This window comes from Podarcis liolepis (genome assembly GCF_965112155.1).
Source record: "Podarcis liolepis genome assembly, chromosome: 3".
In the NCBI taxonomy this organism is placed as follows: domain Eukaryota; kingdom Metazoa; phylum Chordata; class Lepidosauria; order Squamata; family Lacertidae; genus Podarcis; species Podarcis liolepis.
Window position 1 is genome coordinate 3,429,229 of NC_139557.1, and position 17,187 is coordinate 3,446,415.

The following is a 17,187-nucleotide window of genomic DNA, read 5'->3' on the forward strand; positions in this document are numbered from 1 at the left end:
ACAATCTCCAACTGGACAGGCTTTCTCTGCAATTTGGCAAGTCCTAGGTATTTTTTGATTCTACACCATAGAGCTCTGTTTTATATAATGCAGCTTGGAATCCAAAACATAGATTGAAGTGATGAGAGCACAGAACATGGCAGGAAGAGAGAGAAATTGCATATAGATTCAAAGCAAATCTTGGGCCCTGTGGACAGCCTTAGCTTTCAGGCACTGTTCCAGGGTAGAGATTGCAAACTGGTAAGTCTCTGTTTAGTGCTGTAGGTATCAGGTTTTGCATTTAGGATTCTGGGACAAATAAGCAATGGCTGTTCCATATATATATATATATATATATATATATATGTTTTCGTAGATTTTCACGGGTACAGGAATGCAGGTTTTGGTGTCCTCGGGTGTCTTCCCGTGTAAAAGTTGGGGTGTCTAGGCGACGATATATACACACACACACAGTGGTACCTTGCAAGACGAATGCCTCGCAAGACGGAAAACTCGCAAAACGAAAGGGTTTTTTGTTTTTTGAGCTGCTTCGCAAGACGATTTTCCCTATGGGCTTGCTTCGCAAGACGGAAACGTCTTGCAAGTTTGTTTCCTTTTTCTTAACACCGTTAATACAGTTGCGACTTGACTTCGAGGAGCAACTCATAGCACGCGGTGTGGTAGCCTTTTTTGAGGATTTTGAAGACTTTGGTGATTTTTGAAGCTTTTCCAAAACTTTTCCGACACCGTGCTTCACAAGACGAAAAAAATCGCAAGACGACAAAACTCGCGGAATGAATTAATTTCGTCTTGCGAGGCACCACTGTATGTGTGTGTGTGTTCTATTTATTTCGTAAAATTTATATACCACTTGTTTGGGGGAAAAACCAACAACCCTCAAAGAGAAATGTGGCAGTCTAAATGTTAGTAAAACTAGAGATTAATTTTACGTGATATCTTAAGTAAATGAGTCAATTGAAGCCCAAACTATTGCATAGTGGTTGAAGGGTGTGTCACTCTCAGAATGCAAAGTTCCTCTATGAGTGGTAAAAATCATCTACCTCTGGATATACATTTTGCCCTGAAGCTTGGAGAAGCAGTGGAAGCTTTTGATCCACAAGACCCCCACACCCACCGTTGGGCAATGTTTTCCATTAGGAAGCACAGCCCTACAGCGCCACCTGGTGTTACATGTTTATAACAGTAAAATTGATGAAGGTAGCTGAGTCCCATGTGAATCAGTGCAGCAGAGCTTAGAAGTGGGGAAAGTTGCCAAGAGCTGTACTAATTAATGATTGCCAAGATTCATCTCTAAGATACAAATACTAGATTTGTAGCATCTGTGAAAACTTGCTACTTCAAAACATAGTTGTACTCTATTATTGTCATTTTTTATACCGCATTTTTCGCCCTATAGGACGCACCGGCCCATAGGACGCACCTAGATTTTGGGAGGGGGGAAATAAAGGGGAAAAATTATTTCCCCCCCCCAGGCACGGGGCTGGGGCGGGGGAAGCCCGAGCTTCCCCCTCCCCCAGCCCCCAGAACACGACCCAGAGCGATGCCCAAGATGCGCGCAGCTTCGGCATCGCTCTGGCAGCTTGCGGGGCTGAGGGAGGGGGAAGCCCTCCGCCAACCCCCAAACCAGGTCGGGAGACAGCGGGATGGCGCGCTGCGCCTCTCCCGCTGTCCCCGAGTTTGCAGGGTTGGCGACGGGGAGGAGCAGGCTCCCCCCCCCCGCCAGCCTTCTAACCAAGTTGGGGGACAGCGGGATGGCGGCATTCCACCTCCCCGCTGTCCCCCGAGCTTGTGGGGCTGGCGGTGGGGCTCTCCAGGCTTCAGCGAAAGCCTGCATTCGCCCCATAGGACGCACACACATTTCCCCTTCATTTTTGGAGGGGGAAAAGTGCGTCCTATAGGGCGAAAAATACGGTAGTTTCTAACTTTTATTTATTCTGTCTTTGCTATTCCTTTGCATCTGTAGAAATTTCAGATCTCAAATTAGATCATCACACAATAATTTCATTGAATGGTATGGCATGCACTATGACAATAACTGAGGTGGTACCTTGCGCTTGCCTATGATTCCTATGCTACATTTATCAAATTATTTCTACGTCACATTTTGAGGCACAGTCCAATCAGGGGGCTCACAGTATAATATCAATACGGACTCATCCTTTGAATTTTCAAAATGTAGGTTTACTGTTCTGCAAAGGGTTTGTGGAAATGATACTTTCCTCAGCAGTCATGAATCTCAGTATAGTGATAAAACCTTTATACTAAAAAGTATTTTGAGAGTGGTGAGGAAAGTATAAAAAGTACAAAAATTAGGTAAGTGTTGCAGCCAATAGGTTACTTTTTAATTATAGTTGGAAAAACCAAATGACTTAATATGCGTAGCAGTAAATGCTTTGCTCAGGGGTCGCCAGCGGTACTGTAGGTCTCCATAAATATCTCTTCAAAAATCCACAATACAGAAGAACTTGTTCTTCCTACTCAGTTCCTGTTTGCATTGGCCCCCCTCCCCCCCACCGAACATGCCTCCATTTCATCTGTTTTGAACAGAGGAGAGGTACAAAGAGCTTCCTTCCGAGAGCAGGTGTGGCAGTGGCTGGTCTAGTTGTCTTCCTTTGATGAGGCAGATTGCCCCATCACTTTGTGGTCCTGTCTCTCAGATGCAGTAGCAGTGGCACCCCCCCCCCCCGTGGCAGCCATGTTGTGTTATGCCACACTTCTGTGGCAATCCTTTTGTATTATACCACATCTCCATGGCAACCCTGTTCATAGGATTGTGGAGTTGGAAGGGACCTCAAGGCCTCCTCTAGTGCAGGAATCACATCTAAAGAGTCCTTGACAAGTAGCCATCTAATCTCTGCTTCAAATGAATGAGTGTCCACCATCTTCCAGGGAGTCTGCTGCGATATGCCGTAAGACATTTTCTCAAAATTTCCTCAAATATGGCCACCGACCCCAAAGAATTGGCAAACTGCGTCTTAAACAGACATAGCATGCAAACTGCTCATTTTTTATTTATTCAGATAAGATTTCATCAGTTATTCCAAGAGTTCCCCAGGTCTCAATGCTAGTCTACTATCAGGAAATCTGAACGCTTTAAACCTCTGCTTATAATATTCCTTTAAACCTCTGCTTATAATGCTCCTTTAAAATTCAAAAGGACTTTTGCCATTGACTCAGCATTGTGTGGCTTAATCAGTGTTGCATTGATTCATTACTTTTAAATATATACAGCATTTCAAAAATAAAACTTTCTTACTGTTACAGTGTTCCTAAACATTTTAAAAGCACAATAGTAATATCAGACATACACTTACATTGGCTATTAAATAATTATATTAAAATGCTGAGTACAGTGAAACAGCTTGATGGATGCTTCTCTTGACTTCATTGAGAAGCTTACACTGGTTAAACTTGTATCTGGGGTCCTTAACTTGTGGTCCATGGAAGGGCTTGAGAGGATCCATGAACTGGGCAGAAAAGCAATGATTTTTCCAATGCAATAAAATAGATTGAATGCAAAATTTTGTGTTTATGTGCTTTCATCAGATTCTCAGAAGGGTTCATGACCCAAATAAGGTTAAGATCCACTGCCTTACTTGTTAACTAGATGTCAAGTTTAAGGTTTCCATTTCCATGTTCATTTCAAGACTTTGCCCTTGAAGTATCATAGTCTTTTTCTGTTTACTGTCCAATAGTCATTCTTAAAGCCACCCAAAAGTACAAACATAATATTTCCCCCCCCCTCCTAGAAAAGGCTTTTTCTCAACAAGAGAGGGAACATCTGATTGGCAAGGTAATGTTTCCTGGCACCTGAGTTTCCTGTCCACCAGAGGCCTTGAGATGTTTCTGTTTCTTGAATAGCAGTTATCCCACTGTGGTTAGTCACAGGGCAAACGTCCTTTAAAGCTGGTGGAAGCACTTTGAGATGTCAGGTGGGAGGAGACAGTTGTCATTCAATGTGTGTGTGTGTGTGTGAGAGAGAGAGAGAGAGAGAGGGGGGGGGGGAGAGAGTCACCATAGCTGCCAGAGGGCTGTGAAAATTTGTGTCCTGGGCTTTTTAGACTCATCTACCCTGTCCTTATTTTTCTAGAAAAAGAGGTGCTGCAACTCACCCTTCTCATAATGGCAATGGCACCCACCTGAGAGGTGCCGGAACTGAGTTCCAGTGAGCTCTGGCTGAAAAAAGCCCTGAGCAGCTGCCATTTGCATCAGGAAGGAAGCTGAAAATAGGGGTAACTCTTCTCTACTGTTCACTTATATATATTTCTTGCAGTATTTATACCAGAGCCTGGCAATAAGATGTGTGGGGTATAAATAGTAAAATTATTATTATGGAATGGGACGTCCCTATTTTCATCAGAGAAATCTTGGAGGGTATGAGGTTGGGGCAAATTTGTTAACTGTTTCTCCAGAGGCAAGAACTAGAAATGATGGACAGAAGTTTCCGGAAGCAAATTTCAGCTAAGGATTAAGAGAAGCTTCTAACGGTATGACCTGTTCAGCAATGGAACAGGCAGCCTCAGGAGATGTAGGCTCTTTTTTCTGGAGTTATTTATTATTATTTTTTATAAGATATTTATTAAGATTTTTTAAAAAATATTACAATACAAAATGAAAAAAAAAATACAAAATAAAAATAATTTAAAAACCACTCCATTTTTCTATTACTTATTTTCCTTAACTTGTTTCCTGGACCTCCTCATACCTCCCTTTTTTGTATTCCAGTTCAATTTGTTGGCTCAGCAAATCCTTACTCTCTTTGTTTATCCTAATCTTTGGTCTTAAAATAGTAACATTAGATTTTCCCCTATTAACAACCCATTTTTCATATTCCCTTAAAGCATTACAGCTGGAAACCACTTAATTTCTATCCAACATCATTCTAACATTCATTAATTTTACAATATTTCTGCAGATAGTCTTTAAATTTCTTCCAATCTTCTTCCACTCTTCTCCTTGGTCTCGGATTCTGCCAGTCATTCCTGCCAGTTCCATATAGTCCATCAGCTTCATCTGCCATTCCTCCAAAGTGGGTAAATCTTGTGTCTTCCAATACTTTGCAATGAGTATTCTTGCTGCTGTTGTGGCATAAAAAAAGTTCTATCCTTCTTTGACACCAATTGGCCGACCATGCCCAGGAGAAAGGCCTCTGGTTTCTTCAAGAAGGTATATTTAAATACCTTTTTCAGTTCATTATATATCATTTCCCAGAAAGCCTTAATCCTTGGGCATGTCCACCAAAGGTGAAAGAATGTACCTTCAGTTTCTTTACATTTCCAACATTTATTATCGGGTTTTTTCTGGAGGTATTTAAGCAGAGGCTCAACAGCCACCTGTCTGGGAGTGCTGTAGTTGCATCCTGCATTGTGGATACTGGACTCAGTAGGGGCCTGACAATGACTGCCAAGGTCCTTTCAAGTTCTGTGGTCTTATGAATAGAGGGTGTGCCATAGGGGACTGCTGAAGGAAATTCCTAGATTGAACAGAGAGCTTCCTGGCCTTCCAGAGAGGATTTCAAGAGGGAAAGAAAGGGCACATTTTCCTTCCTTGAATTTGCTTACCTTACCTTAGGATCCAACCCTGTCTCTTCCTAGAATGGATTTATCATAGTTCTTCTGTTCCTTCCACATGCCCCTATTTCTGCTACCTAAAGTTATCCCCCATTTCAGAGCATCATGCTTCAGCAAGGCTTGGTGTTCTATATACTTGGTTATATGATTCTGAACAATACTTTCCATCAGTTTGCCCAGAAACATGAAACTAATTTCCAGGATCCTCCTGTCTCCCTTTTAAAAATTGCTGTTACATTGGCTACTATCCAGTCCGCAGGTGTGCCATCTGATCTGAAGGACAAGTTATATATTTTTGTTATAAGATCAACTACCTCATATTTGAGTTCTTTGAGAACTCTTGCATGGATGTCATCTGGACCCAGCAATTTTCCCGTTTATATTTTCTCTGTTATGCCTCTAACTTCATCTCTTGTCACCACTATTTGTTGGAGTTCCTCAGAGACTCTTACTGCAAAAGTTAGTCAGGCGCTGGGATCTGCCCTATATCTTCTGTTTGGAAGACAGATGCAAATAATTCATTCAGCTCTTCCGCAGTCCCCTCATCTTCCTTTGGTACACCTTTGACTCCCCTGTCACCCAAGGTCCACCTGCCTCCCTAGGCAGTGTCTTGATGCTAGTGTATTTAAAGAACTTTTTTGTTGTTGGTCCTAATATTTTTAGCAATGTGTTCCTGTTCCACAAATTCTTTTTTTAGGATCCCTTACTGTCTGCTTACCATTTTTTGGGCCAAATTTTGTGTTCCTTTTCATTCCCTTCATTTGAACAGTTTAAAACCTCCTTAGATTCCACTTCTTAACCACACTGGCAGCCTCTTGGTCTTCATGTTACCTTTGCTGATCTGTGGCTTGCACTCCAGTTGAGTTTCTAATATTGTTTTTAAACAACTCTCTAGCATTTTGGAGCGATTGTTGCAGTTTCTCATTGAGCATAGGATGTTAACTATGGTATGCAGTGTGAGCCCTGGTGTAGCAGCTGCTAATTTTGTAAATTGAAAATTTTCCTCCCGTCCCAACTTCCAGTCCCACCTTACACAAAAAATACATCCATGTATGCAAGATGATTTATTTTTCAATTTTAAAAGCTTGTTTACAAATTTCATTTGGAAAAGATCATTAAAAGATGCTGAAGGTGAGTTTGTGGAGTTCAACGAAAATCATCAGTGCCAAAAGGAGACCTATTTTATTTCATTCTTACACAGGCAAGAAGCAGTGCAGTCTTTCAGCATGTTTTGTTTCGTACATCCTTCTGACTTCACTAAGTCAGGGCAGTTGCTGAACTTATCAGTATGTTTGCAAGGGTTGGCTGAAAGTGAAAAGAAGAACACGCTACCATCAGTCTGGACATTAACAAAAGCAAAACATCCCCAATAGATTCAAACTCTAGGGACGCTTTCATTTTTAGTTCATATACTGGAGCTTAAGATCAAAACTGAAGATTATACAAAAGAAAAAAGAACACTGAACATATTATTTAACAGTTGTTCTAATGTATGTAATAATTAAATGCATAAACAGTTTAGCAACCCTGACCATAACTCAGAAGAAAAGGCCTGAAAAGCAAGCCTTATGAGGAATGGTTGAGGGAGTTGGGCATGTTTAACCTGGAGAAGAGGAGACGGAGAGGTGATCTAACAGCTAACTTCAAGTATCTGAAAGGCCGTCACATGTAAGATGGGGCAAGCGTGTTTCCTCCTGCTCCAGAGGGTAGAACCTGAACCAATGGAGTCAAATTACAAGGAAGGAGATTCCGACTAAACATCAGGAAGAACTTTCTGACAGTAAGAGCTGTTTGACAGTGGAATGGACTCCCTTGGGAGGTGGTGGACTTAAGCAGAGGTTGTGTGGCCATCTGCCCTGGATGCTTTAGCTGAGATTCCTGCATTGCAGGGGGTTGGGCTAGATGACCCTACCAACTCTACAATCCTATGTTGCTGTGAAATTGGGCATGCTTTGATTGCCACATCTTATGAACATTATGTAGAAATCCCTACATTCACCTTAACAATATAAAAGCTTATTGTGACTCAGGAGGCAGAAGCCTTTCTGCAGGTGGTATGACCTCCCCACCATCGATGGAGAAGTGGTACTGTCATCAGTGCCAGTTTTGGGCAAGATTGTGTCCATTTGGGGCAAGATCTTTGGTGCTGATGGGAGCGCTGCTACTCCACCTTTGGCAGATGTGTCAGGGTGCGCAGTAGCGGCAGGAGAAATTAGGTGGTGGCGGGAGTGGCAGCAAGGCAAGACAGAACTTCACATTTCACCTCTAGTGGTGAAATGGGATGTGCTGCCCCGGCTTCCATCAAATTCAGTGGGGTTTTCTTCTGAGTAACTAGGTTTGGAATATGCTGGTTTTAGCATTCAAATTTAGAATATAATTGGTGATATCCCTTCCACTCTACAAATAACCTTGTAATCTTGGGGTAACAGAGATATCTATATAGATCTTCATAAGCAGCAGTGGATCTATGCCTGCCCATCTCCTGCTTCCTTCCTGGCTAAACTGTCAGGGCCAAGCATCTCTTTGGCAGTGCATTGTGCATGCAGCGCAGAAGTATCATATCTGGATGCAAGACTTCCACATCACACCAGAAGCTGCTCCCAGTGCTCATTGGGGCAGATCCAGAAGTAGGGCCTCTAAGCAGAAATCAGCACAGCTTTTCCTACTATCCCTTATACTAACTTGGTGACAGTTAACAGGCCCAATGAGTTCTGAATTCTAACTGAGTGCCCTTTCTAAAGAAAAGATGGAGAAGCTTTAATATTTGAAGTTATTTGTACGTACTGCATAATTTGTTGTCACAAGCATGACGGCAGTCCCCGCAAGATGGTCCAGACTTATATGGGGTTTTAAGTAAGCCTTGTATGTTCCCTCTGGAATGAGAAATGCAAAAAAGTGCACAGTTTTTTTTATTTGTTTCATGAAATTTATATAAATATATATATTTTTAAAAAACCCAAAGCAGCTCAGTCCTGGTATGCTGTAGCCGGTTGTTTGTATTCAGAGGGAGCAATCTAGTGGCGTCAGTTCAGTAATGCTGTGCTCTAGCTGCTAGTGGGAATGGAAATGAGGCTGGGATGCCTTGGCTGGAGAGTGAAGAAGTCTTGCCTGTAGAATTACTAGAAAGGCAGGACATCACATGGGGGGGGGGGGGATAAAACACAACTACTTTATTTTCCTATGTGCAACCTAAGCTGCTTGCACAACACCACATCCCTGTTTCTAAAGAGGGAAGGGTGAAAACTCAACACCCAGAACGAGCCAATGCAAATGAACTTAATGAACACAGCATGTTGTAATTTGGATTATTCTAATGTTCTGTGGAGATTATTCTGTCCATTGACAATCTGATATTAACTCCCTTTATCTTGTGGACCTCCCAGTGTTATGTAATCTCTCAGGAATGTTAATAGCTGGATACCTCTTCCAAAGGGCTGGGTCTGTATCATCAGTAAAGAGAATCTCACGGGCGTTATTCACAGACTGTACCATATGTGCCCACTAGCAATGCAACAAAATATGATCAAGGGGTTCCTGTATCTCCATACACTTTTCAAGAGAACCCTTTACCCTCTTGGGTAAAACTTCCTGGGTTCTGAACTTTGAAGAATTTGGCTCTGCATTGCTTGTCAAAGATGCCAGCCTTTGTTAAGCCCCTTGAACAGGCCTTTGCAGCTGCCACTGGTCCACCTGACAGAGGTGCCTGAAAATCTCTTTCAGCTGAGCCAGGTCTTTGTCTGCCCCCATCTGCTTCTATATAACATTAGGTGTAGGGCAGGCAGGTGTGGCTTGGCTTGGCTGAAATATCCTGGTGGGTCAAACAGGGAAGCCAGGTTGGAGGTTCCCAACACTGGTTTAGAGCAAACTTAATAAATATGTAAATGAATAAAAAAGAACATTCTTTTTTGAGGCACTGTGGCTCACTTAATGCTGAATATGCTGCTGGTGTGAATTGGTGGATGACGGAAGCTATGGGTATGAAGAGAGGAGGATTGCAAGGAGTGGGGGCGCTGCCTTTTGTGCCTTTTCACAGTACAGTGGTGCCCCGCAAGACGAATGCCTCGCAAGATGGAAAACCCGCTAGATGAAAGAGTTTTCCGTTTTTGAGCTGCTTCACAAGACGATTTTCCCTGTGGGCTTGCTTTGCAAGACGAAAACGTCTTGCAAGTGTTCCGATTTCCCCCCGCTTCCCCCCCTTTTTCTAAGCCGCTAAGCCGCTAATAGCCTTTTAGCCGCTAATCCACTAAGCCTTTAATAGCCGCTAAGCCTTTAATAGCCGCTAAACCGCTAATAGCGCTAATCCGCTAATCCGCTAATAGGGTTGCTTCGCAAGACGAAAAAACCGCTAGATGAAGAGACTCGCGGAACGGATTAATTTCGTCTTGCGAGGCACCACTGTATTAAGGCAAGGTTAAACCATAGCTAAGGGACGTGGGTGGCGCTGTGGTCTAAACCACAAAACCTAGGGCTTGCCAATCAGAAGGTCGGCGGTTCGAATCCCTGCAACGGGGTGAGTATCCGTTGCTTGGTCCCTGCTCCTGCTTTCAGTTTGAAAGCACGTCAAGTGCAAGTAGATAAATAGGTACCCCTCCGGCGGGAAGGTAAACAGGGTTTCCGTGCACTGCTCTGGTTTTGCCAGAAGCGGCTTAGTCATGCTGGCCACATGACCCGGAAGCTGTCTGCAGACAAACACCAGCTCCCTAGGCGAGTAAAGCGAGATGAGCGCCGCAACCCCAGAGTCATCTGCGACTGGACTTAACGGTCAGGGGTCCCTTTACCTAAACCATAGCTAAACTGGTGAACCAAACCTTAACAGGAGTAAAGGTACCAACTGTTCAGGAGGACTCCCAAAATAAAGTTTTCCAGAGATTGACAGAAAATTATTTGGGGATTTTGACTCAGCCAAACACAACACAACACAACAACACAACACAACACAACACAACACAACAACACCAGCTGCTGCCACCTGATTACCCAAGGTAATAGGAATGACCTGGCTGTTTTTGTTTTCTAGCTGGCTAGCAACCATTGACATCCCGAGTTACTGCTTTACTAGTGTGCAAACTTCCTGTGGCTGTTATGAGAGTTCCATTCCGTTTTTATAGTCTAATGTATTTCATATTTATGTTTAAAATGTGTTGTTAAATCCCTTGAAGACGTTGTGTAACAAACAGCTAACAAGCTCAATAAATAATTAAATAGTACATACGCAGGACAGTAGTGGCAAAAGTAGAGGTATTTCAAGCGGTTTTGAGGGCAGTGGGCAGCATAACAACCAATTCTGTAAGACCTGTACCAAACCACCTGTAGATATAAAAACATCCACACAAGAAAATACGTTAGAATCTAACTGTTTTCATAATGAGCCAGAAAAACATACATTTAACACCAGCATTAAAAATAAAAATAAAACAACCCCTAGATTTCATCACTTTGTGTTGCTTTATTAGGAGCACCTTGAAAAGGGGGTATGACACTAAAGAAATAAACAATTTCCAAGTAACAATTCCAATAATTTTTTTCCTCTGGGAGATGCAGCTCAGAAATGTATAGAGCTGTGAATGTGAATGGCATTATGGGGGTCTGAAGAAACCACAGAAAGAAAGGCACAGCAGAGATAAAGACAATCCATTATCTGAACGTCCTATGTGAAAAATATGAAAAAAAGTACTGGGTGAAACACGAGGAACACAACCACCCCTTCTCACCTCCTTCTGTGAGGTCCCAGGCAGCAGCAAGCCAAGAGGTGAGTGGGCTATCAGGCATGGATTGACTAGCTGAACCATGCGCTTGACAAAGATACAAAACGGTGTTTGAGTTACCTGAGTGTAATGGCCAATTACGGCCCCTGGACGGACTGCTCCAACACCGTACTTGAAATCTTTCACCTCGTTGTACCAAGCTTGAATCACGTCATTCCATGGAGTAGCGTGAGATGATGCATATATATTTTCACCGCATGAAAAGCCATCTAGAAGTGGAGATGAGAAGCATTAACAAAACTCATGATTCCTGACCTAGGAAATTCTGTAAACGAGGAGTCATGCAATGCTTCAGGGGAACATGATGCAACAGGGAAAAGCTTGTTTATTCAAGCAGAATTTGTTCACCCGAGGAGAGATTTTATTTACTGTATGTAACCCATTTGAGCCAGTGCTTGAACAACACAGAATCTTTGCTTAATTGGGAATGATAAATCTTATAACTTCTTTGATACAGTTCTATTTGGGATACCTTTTGATGTTCCATGTTTCTTGCTTAGCGTTTAGGAGTTATCTATATCTGATTAAACTGGGAAGCAGCTGTTCAGTTTTAAACTATGGGGTGAAAGGGGGGATATAAAATATGAACTGGGCACACTAAGGGTGGTGATTGATGTATAATTGCCCAGGTATTTGTCTTTATATTAAATGTTTGTTATACAAGAATATCTTTATTTCAACCAATATTATAATCCCTCTTTAGAGACAGAAGTCTTTGTTTCAGTAGGGTACATTCTTAGCTAGAAACGTTTCACTTTAAAGTGTTGTAACAAGGTAGAGAAAAACAGAACTCTACGTTGGTGGCACAATGTTATATCACACATACAGTGCATATAAATCACTTTTTCTTTACCAGTCTAGCTGAGTCCCAGATGTGGGCAGAATTTGTGGTTTACATTTGATATGGAAAACTGAGTTGCAATGAAAGGTAGAGGAAGAAAGAAGAGTCTGCATTTTGGTACAAGCAATAAATAATGAAGAATTAATTTTAACGAGTAAACTTATTCAAAGGTGTTACCAGAAAGAAACATTTGTCAATTACTTTTAGTAAATGTTAAATGAGCTTCCTTTTTCATGTGGTTCTGATTCTTTGGTGACTATCCATAGGTTCGCTAGAGCAAATTAAAATAGTCTGAATTTAGAACCTGTCAGCGTATAAGACATTAAACATATCTATTATACAGCCCAAAAAGGCTAATCTCAGCTGTGCTGTATTAATTGCTCAATAGCTGGCATCCTTTGATGAATTCCAAAGGAATACCTTCAGTGGAAGAAAGTGGAAGCTGAAAGGTCTTGTTTTAAAATGTTGCCATCTCTGAATTGTTAGTGACTGCAAAAGATTTATTATTTTAGTGATTAACTACATACTTCCAGGATCCGGAACGAACATGTATGAACTGCTGTGTGGTGCTTTAAAAATTGTATGCATCTAAGGTAGATGCAGCATGTATAGAGGCAAAGGTATGCTGATTTCTGAGTTTGGATGTTAGAAAGAACTCGAACATTCCTCTGTATTATTCCCTTTTTGTGGCATTCTTCCAGTGTGTTTTTTTAAAAATATGCTATTTAAAAATTATGCTCAGACTGACGACTGCAAGGTTGTTGAAGGAATAAGTGAATGCTGATTGAATGTGGATTATATTATAGGTCTCTCTAAAACATTTCTACAGTGCTTACTGACAGCTCTACTTGCCAGCAATTCTTTGGTCTGGTGGGCTGTGGGCAAAACGACATTTCTTTGCCACGCGTTCGGCATTTGCTTTCGCAGGAGGACTCCATTCCTAAATGAAAAAAGATGTCGCAAAGGTGAGAATGGAGGCATACTGTAAAGATGGAGAAGATAATATCTGTCTGATCGCTTGTCACCTTTCAGCTTTCTTCAGAACCTTGATGTGTATGTCCATGTTCCCCTTTAATGATAGTTATTTTGTGGCTGGGTCATGGCTTGAATATATGAAGGAAAAACAGAACTGCCGTCCTTTCCCATCACTCTTGGGAGCCAGTCCCAACCCAGCACTTGCCCAAGATATCTTGGCACCTGAGACAAACCACAAAATAGTGCCCCCCACTAGGAAAGAAGGGGGGAATGAGGTTCTACATCAGAAAAAATGGGGGGGGGGTAAAGATCAACATTGGGAACAAGCGGGGACTGAAGAACTACATTGGGAACAAGGGAGGGAATCAAATCAGCCTTACCTGATGGTTGAACTGGTAATCAAAGGCTCTCATGGGGGGAAAGGGGCCATCTCTGAATCATGCCAGGTGGGTGCAGAGCCCAGGAGACCCCAGAGGGCAGCCCCAGATATTTCCTCCTTAGAAGTGGGAGGAGATGAGCAGTCCCTCCTATTTGCTGAGGGGGAAGTGCCATGGGGGGGGGGTACCAAGGTGGTAGCAGCCGTGTCCTCCAAGGAAGGCACCACAGCTGCCACTGTGGCAACAGTGACAGACAGCATGTTCCTTGGAGTCAGAACTGCTGCCCCTGTGGATTCTGCTGCCTGAGGCGGTTGCCTCAGCTTGCCTCATGGGAGGGCCGGTTCTGCCCCAACCCCAACGCCTGGATGATCTTAACCATGGTTTAGCATCACATCTGCCTGACTCCTATCAGCCCTGCTTAATGTCAGTAACCATCATTCAAACCCTGATTAAGAAACTGATGCGGGTGGCACTGTGGTCTAAACCACTTGAACCTCTTGGACTTGCCGATCAGAAGGTTGGCAGTTCGAATCCCCACAACGGGGTGAGCTCCCATTGCTCTCTCCCAGCTCCTGCCAACCTAGCAGTTTGAAAGCATGCAAGTGCGAGTAGATGAATAGGTACCACTGCAGCGGGAAGGTAAACAGCATTTCCGTGCGCTCTGGTTTCCGTCACGGTGTTTGGTTGCACCAGAAGCAGTTTAGTTGTGCTGGCCACATGACCCGGAAAGCTGATTGTGGACAAACACCGGTTCCCTCGGCCTGAAGCGAGATGAGTGCCACACCCCATAGTCGCCTTTGACTGGACTTAACCATCCAGGGGTCCTTTACCTTTTACCTAGGAGACTGAGTTAGGCACTCTCAGCTACTACTAAGTTACTACTGAGGTAAGTGCATATTCCTAGCCCACTACATGGACAAGTGGAGGAAGGGAAAGCATACATGGTGTTTTTTCTCCTGATTGGACAAGAACATGTAGGAAGTTAAAGCAAGCAAGGGCTGGATTATATCTATCCAAGGGAACACAAAGCGCAGAGGTGAGAAGCGGCATCAATAGACTCTGAGCCTGCACTATTATTACTAATGATTACTGCAACTCATTAAGCTGAACCTTGCTTGCTTAACATGAATCGGCACGACTTCCTTAAGCTGACTCTAATATCACAAGCTAGGAACACCCAGCCAGCCAACTGACGAGGCCCAAGGGTTACAGTCTGGTTCCCCATTTGCATTGTATTTCGGTTGAAATCATACTGATTAGTTCTAAATTCACACTTATACCTATGAATTAGCATATGCAAATATCATGTGCCTGCTTGTCCTTTTTAAATTAAAAAATGATGTTTAAATGGCATTCCCTTGTGAAATGCAAATCTGCTTGTGAGCCTCATTCTTGAAGTGATCAAGAACAAGTTTTCTGCCTGCAAGAAAGTAGTAAACATGCAAACCACTTGCCAATGTACCTGGAACTATGAATTTCACCTCTTTCTATCTTACCATCTTCAGCATGTTGCTTGCAGTTGGCTTCACTTCTCTCCGCAGGGCATTGTGCTTGTCAAGAATTTGCTTTTGGTCACCTGGTCCAACCCCTAGTGCATGTGCCTAAAGTGAGAGAGTGATTAAATTCCTCTTGCATTTATTCATAATATATTACACCAATATAATTTTAGCACTGTTTCTGTAAGAAACATGGCCATGGTGAAAACATGCCATAAATGAAATCTGACATAAACAAAATCTCAGTTGTAAGCTGTTGTAAGCTGTTGGGCAATGCCGTGGCATTAGCGTCTCTCTGATGTATTCTGGATAAATCCACAGTTATTGAAATCAACTTCCTCCATTAAGTATGATCTTCTTAAAATTTATTGCCTTCACAGATGAAGCAGTGAAGCACATTTTGGCTAATTAAAGAGAATGTTTAGGTTGACGAAGCTCCAATCCCGTATTTGAAAACAACCCAGCTAAATTTAGTAACTTTTCATGTCCCACTGACTGAGATAGGAGAGAGTTAAGCATCTCCCAGTATTGCTACACTACACGACGTAAAAAACAACAACACTTTACCCTTGAAGCAGGCTGTTGCAGCAGAGCAGCAAGACTCAGCAACACGATGAGCAGGATCATCTCTGAAAACAAAATAACACTGGAGATATTATCTTAGAGTTTCTGTTTAGATAAAGAGCATACTTATTGAAACATGGTGCCACTCTTCTGAGTAGTAGTTTAAATTTCAAAATGCTCATGTGGCTCCACATGAGAAAATAGATTTGTGCCTCCTAGAACAGGGCAGGTGGCAGATCAGAACCTGCTGGAAGATCTCTGGATGCAAGGGATGAATAAGGCTTGTTTAAGAGTGGCAATTTATTTTAGCAGATTTATACCACACCCTCCCAATGAATGTACAATGCTTAAAATAGCTTACAACTTGCTGAAACCCACCCCCACCCCAAAATCAGGCAGTTAGAAATAATTATTGACCTGTAGTAACTCGGATGCAGATTTGTATTTACACACACAGTATTTACACATACAACGCGGGTGGCGCTGCGGTCTAAACCACTGAGCCTCTTGAGCTTGCCAGTCAGAAGGTCGGCTGTTCGAATCTGTGTGACAGAGTGAGCTCCTATTGCTCTCTCCCAGCTCCTGCCAACCTAGCAGTTCGAAAGCAGACCGGTGCAAGTAGATAAATAGGTACTGCTGTGGCAGGAAGGTAAACGGCATTTCCATGCGCTCTGGTTTCCATCACAGTGTTCTGTTGCGCCAGAAGCGGTTGAGTCATGCTGGCCACATGACCCGGAACACCAGCTCCCTTAGTCTGAAGCTAGATGAGCACCACACCCCATAGTCACCTTTGACTGGACTTAACTGTCCAGGAGTCCTTTACCTTTACCTCCCATGAGAAAGCATGACAGTAAACTTTTGTAAACCATAAATTAGATACACCCCCAGCAATACAGCCAATGAAGACAGATGGCTTAAGTGCAGATTCTTCAGTAGGAATTTGATCAATAAGATGCATCCTCCTGAGCAATTATTTTTATACAATTTATCTTACTTAACTCTCCTAGCAACCTTCATGTAGGTGGTTATGGGATACAGCGGGCTAATGTATAGGTTAACAACCCCCCCCCCGCTTAAACCTTACCTTATTATTTCAAGGAAGACTTGAAGTACCTTCTTTGTAGCTTCAAAGAGGTTATGGAAATCAACAGGCGATGTTATGCTTATATACCTCTCCTGTTTCCTGCTTTGCAGAATGACTCAGTGTCCAACCGTAAATTACACACCTCATTGACCAGTCAGAAGTTTGAATCTGTCACATGTCTTTTTAACAATGTTTTATTTCCTGAAAAATTCCAACCAGCATCTTATGATGGATTGATATCTGTGCCTTTTCTTTATCCTGTGGCATCATTTTATCGCTGGTAGATCTAAACACATCATTGACTCAATATACATTGTAATGAGAGGAATTCACAAGCTATTGCTGCTACCAAAGAGGTTTCTTCCTTCTTTCTGTGTATGAAGTAATGCACTGGTGGTGCCATAATCTAGTAAACAAGGATGTACGGTAAGTGTTTTTAACCTGTTACTGCAGATGTTGAAGTGATAGGAAATCTTCTTGTTTTGAAAGTTGGACCCATTCCTTCCCTCCTCTGC

The 17,187-nt window shown here is 42.6% G+C and overlaps 1 protein-coding gene across 1 annotated transcript; it reads right to left on the bottom strand.

The window, feature by feature from the left end:
- Positions 1-6,621: 6,621 nt before the first annotated feature.
- LOC310703177 (serotriflin-like) lies at positions 6,622-16,768 on the bottom strand. The gene is made up of 8 exons (XM_083495328.1): positions 16,673-16,768; positions 15,592-15,653; positions 15,025-15,129; positions 13,029-13,116; positions 11,396-11,544; positions 10,783-10,877; positions 8,355-8,443; positions 6,622-6,875 (listed from the first exon to the last, which is right to left on the bottom strand). Exons 2-8 carry the CDS (start codon positions 15,649-15,651, stop codon positions 6,748-6,750), a joined length of 714 nt encoding a protein of 237 aa, XP_083351454.1. The 5' UTR covers positions 15,652-15,653; positions 16,673-16,768; the 3' UTR covers positions 6,622-6,747.
- Between the last annotated feature and the right edge of the window lie 419 nt (positions 16,769-17,187).

Bases quoted from the DNA above. Each gene is read 5' to 3' on its own strand.
- LOC310703177 (XM_083495328.1), bottom strand. From the start codon at position 15,651: ATGATCCTGCTCATCGTGTTGCTGAGTCTTGCTGCTCTGCTGCAACAG. The intron at 13,117-15,024 runs GTAAGATAGAAA...TTTTTCATTTAG, and splicing joins CAAGCAACATGCTGAAGATG to GAATGGAGTCCTCCTGCGAA. The intron at 8,444-10,782 runs GTATGTACTATT...TTCTCATTCCAG, and splicing joins TTTTGCCACTACTGTCCTGC to AGGGAACATACAAGGCTTAC.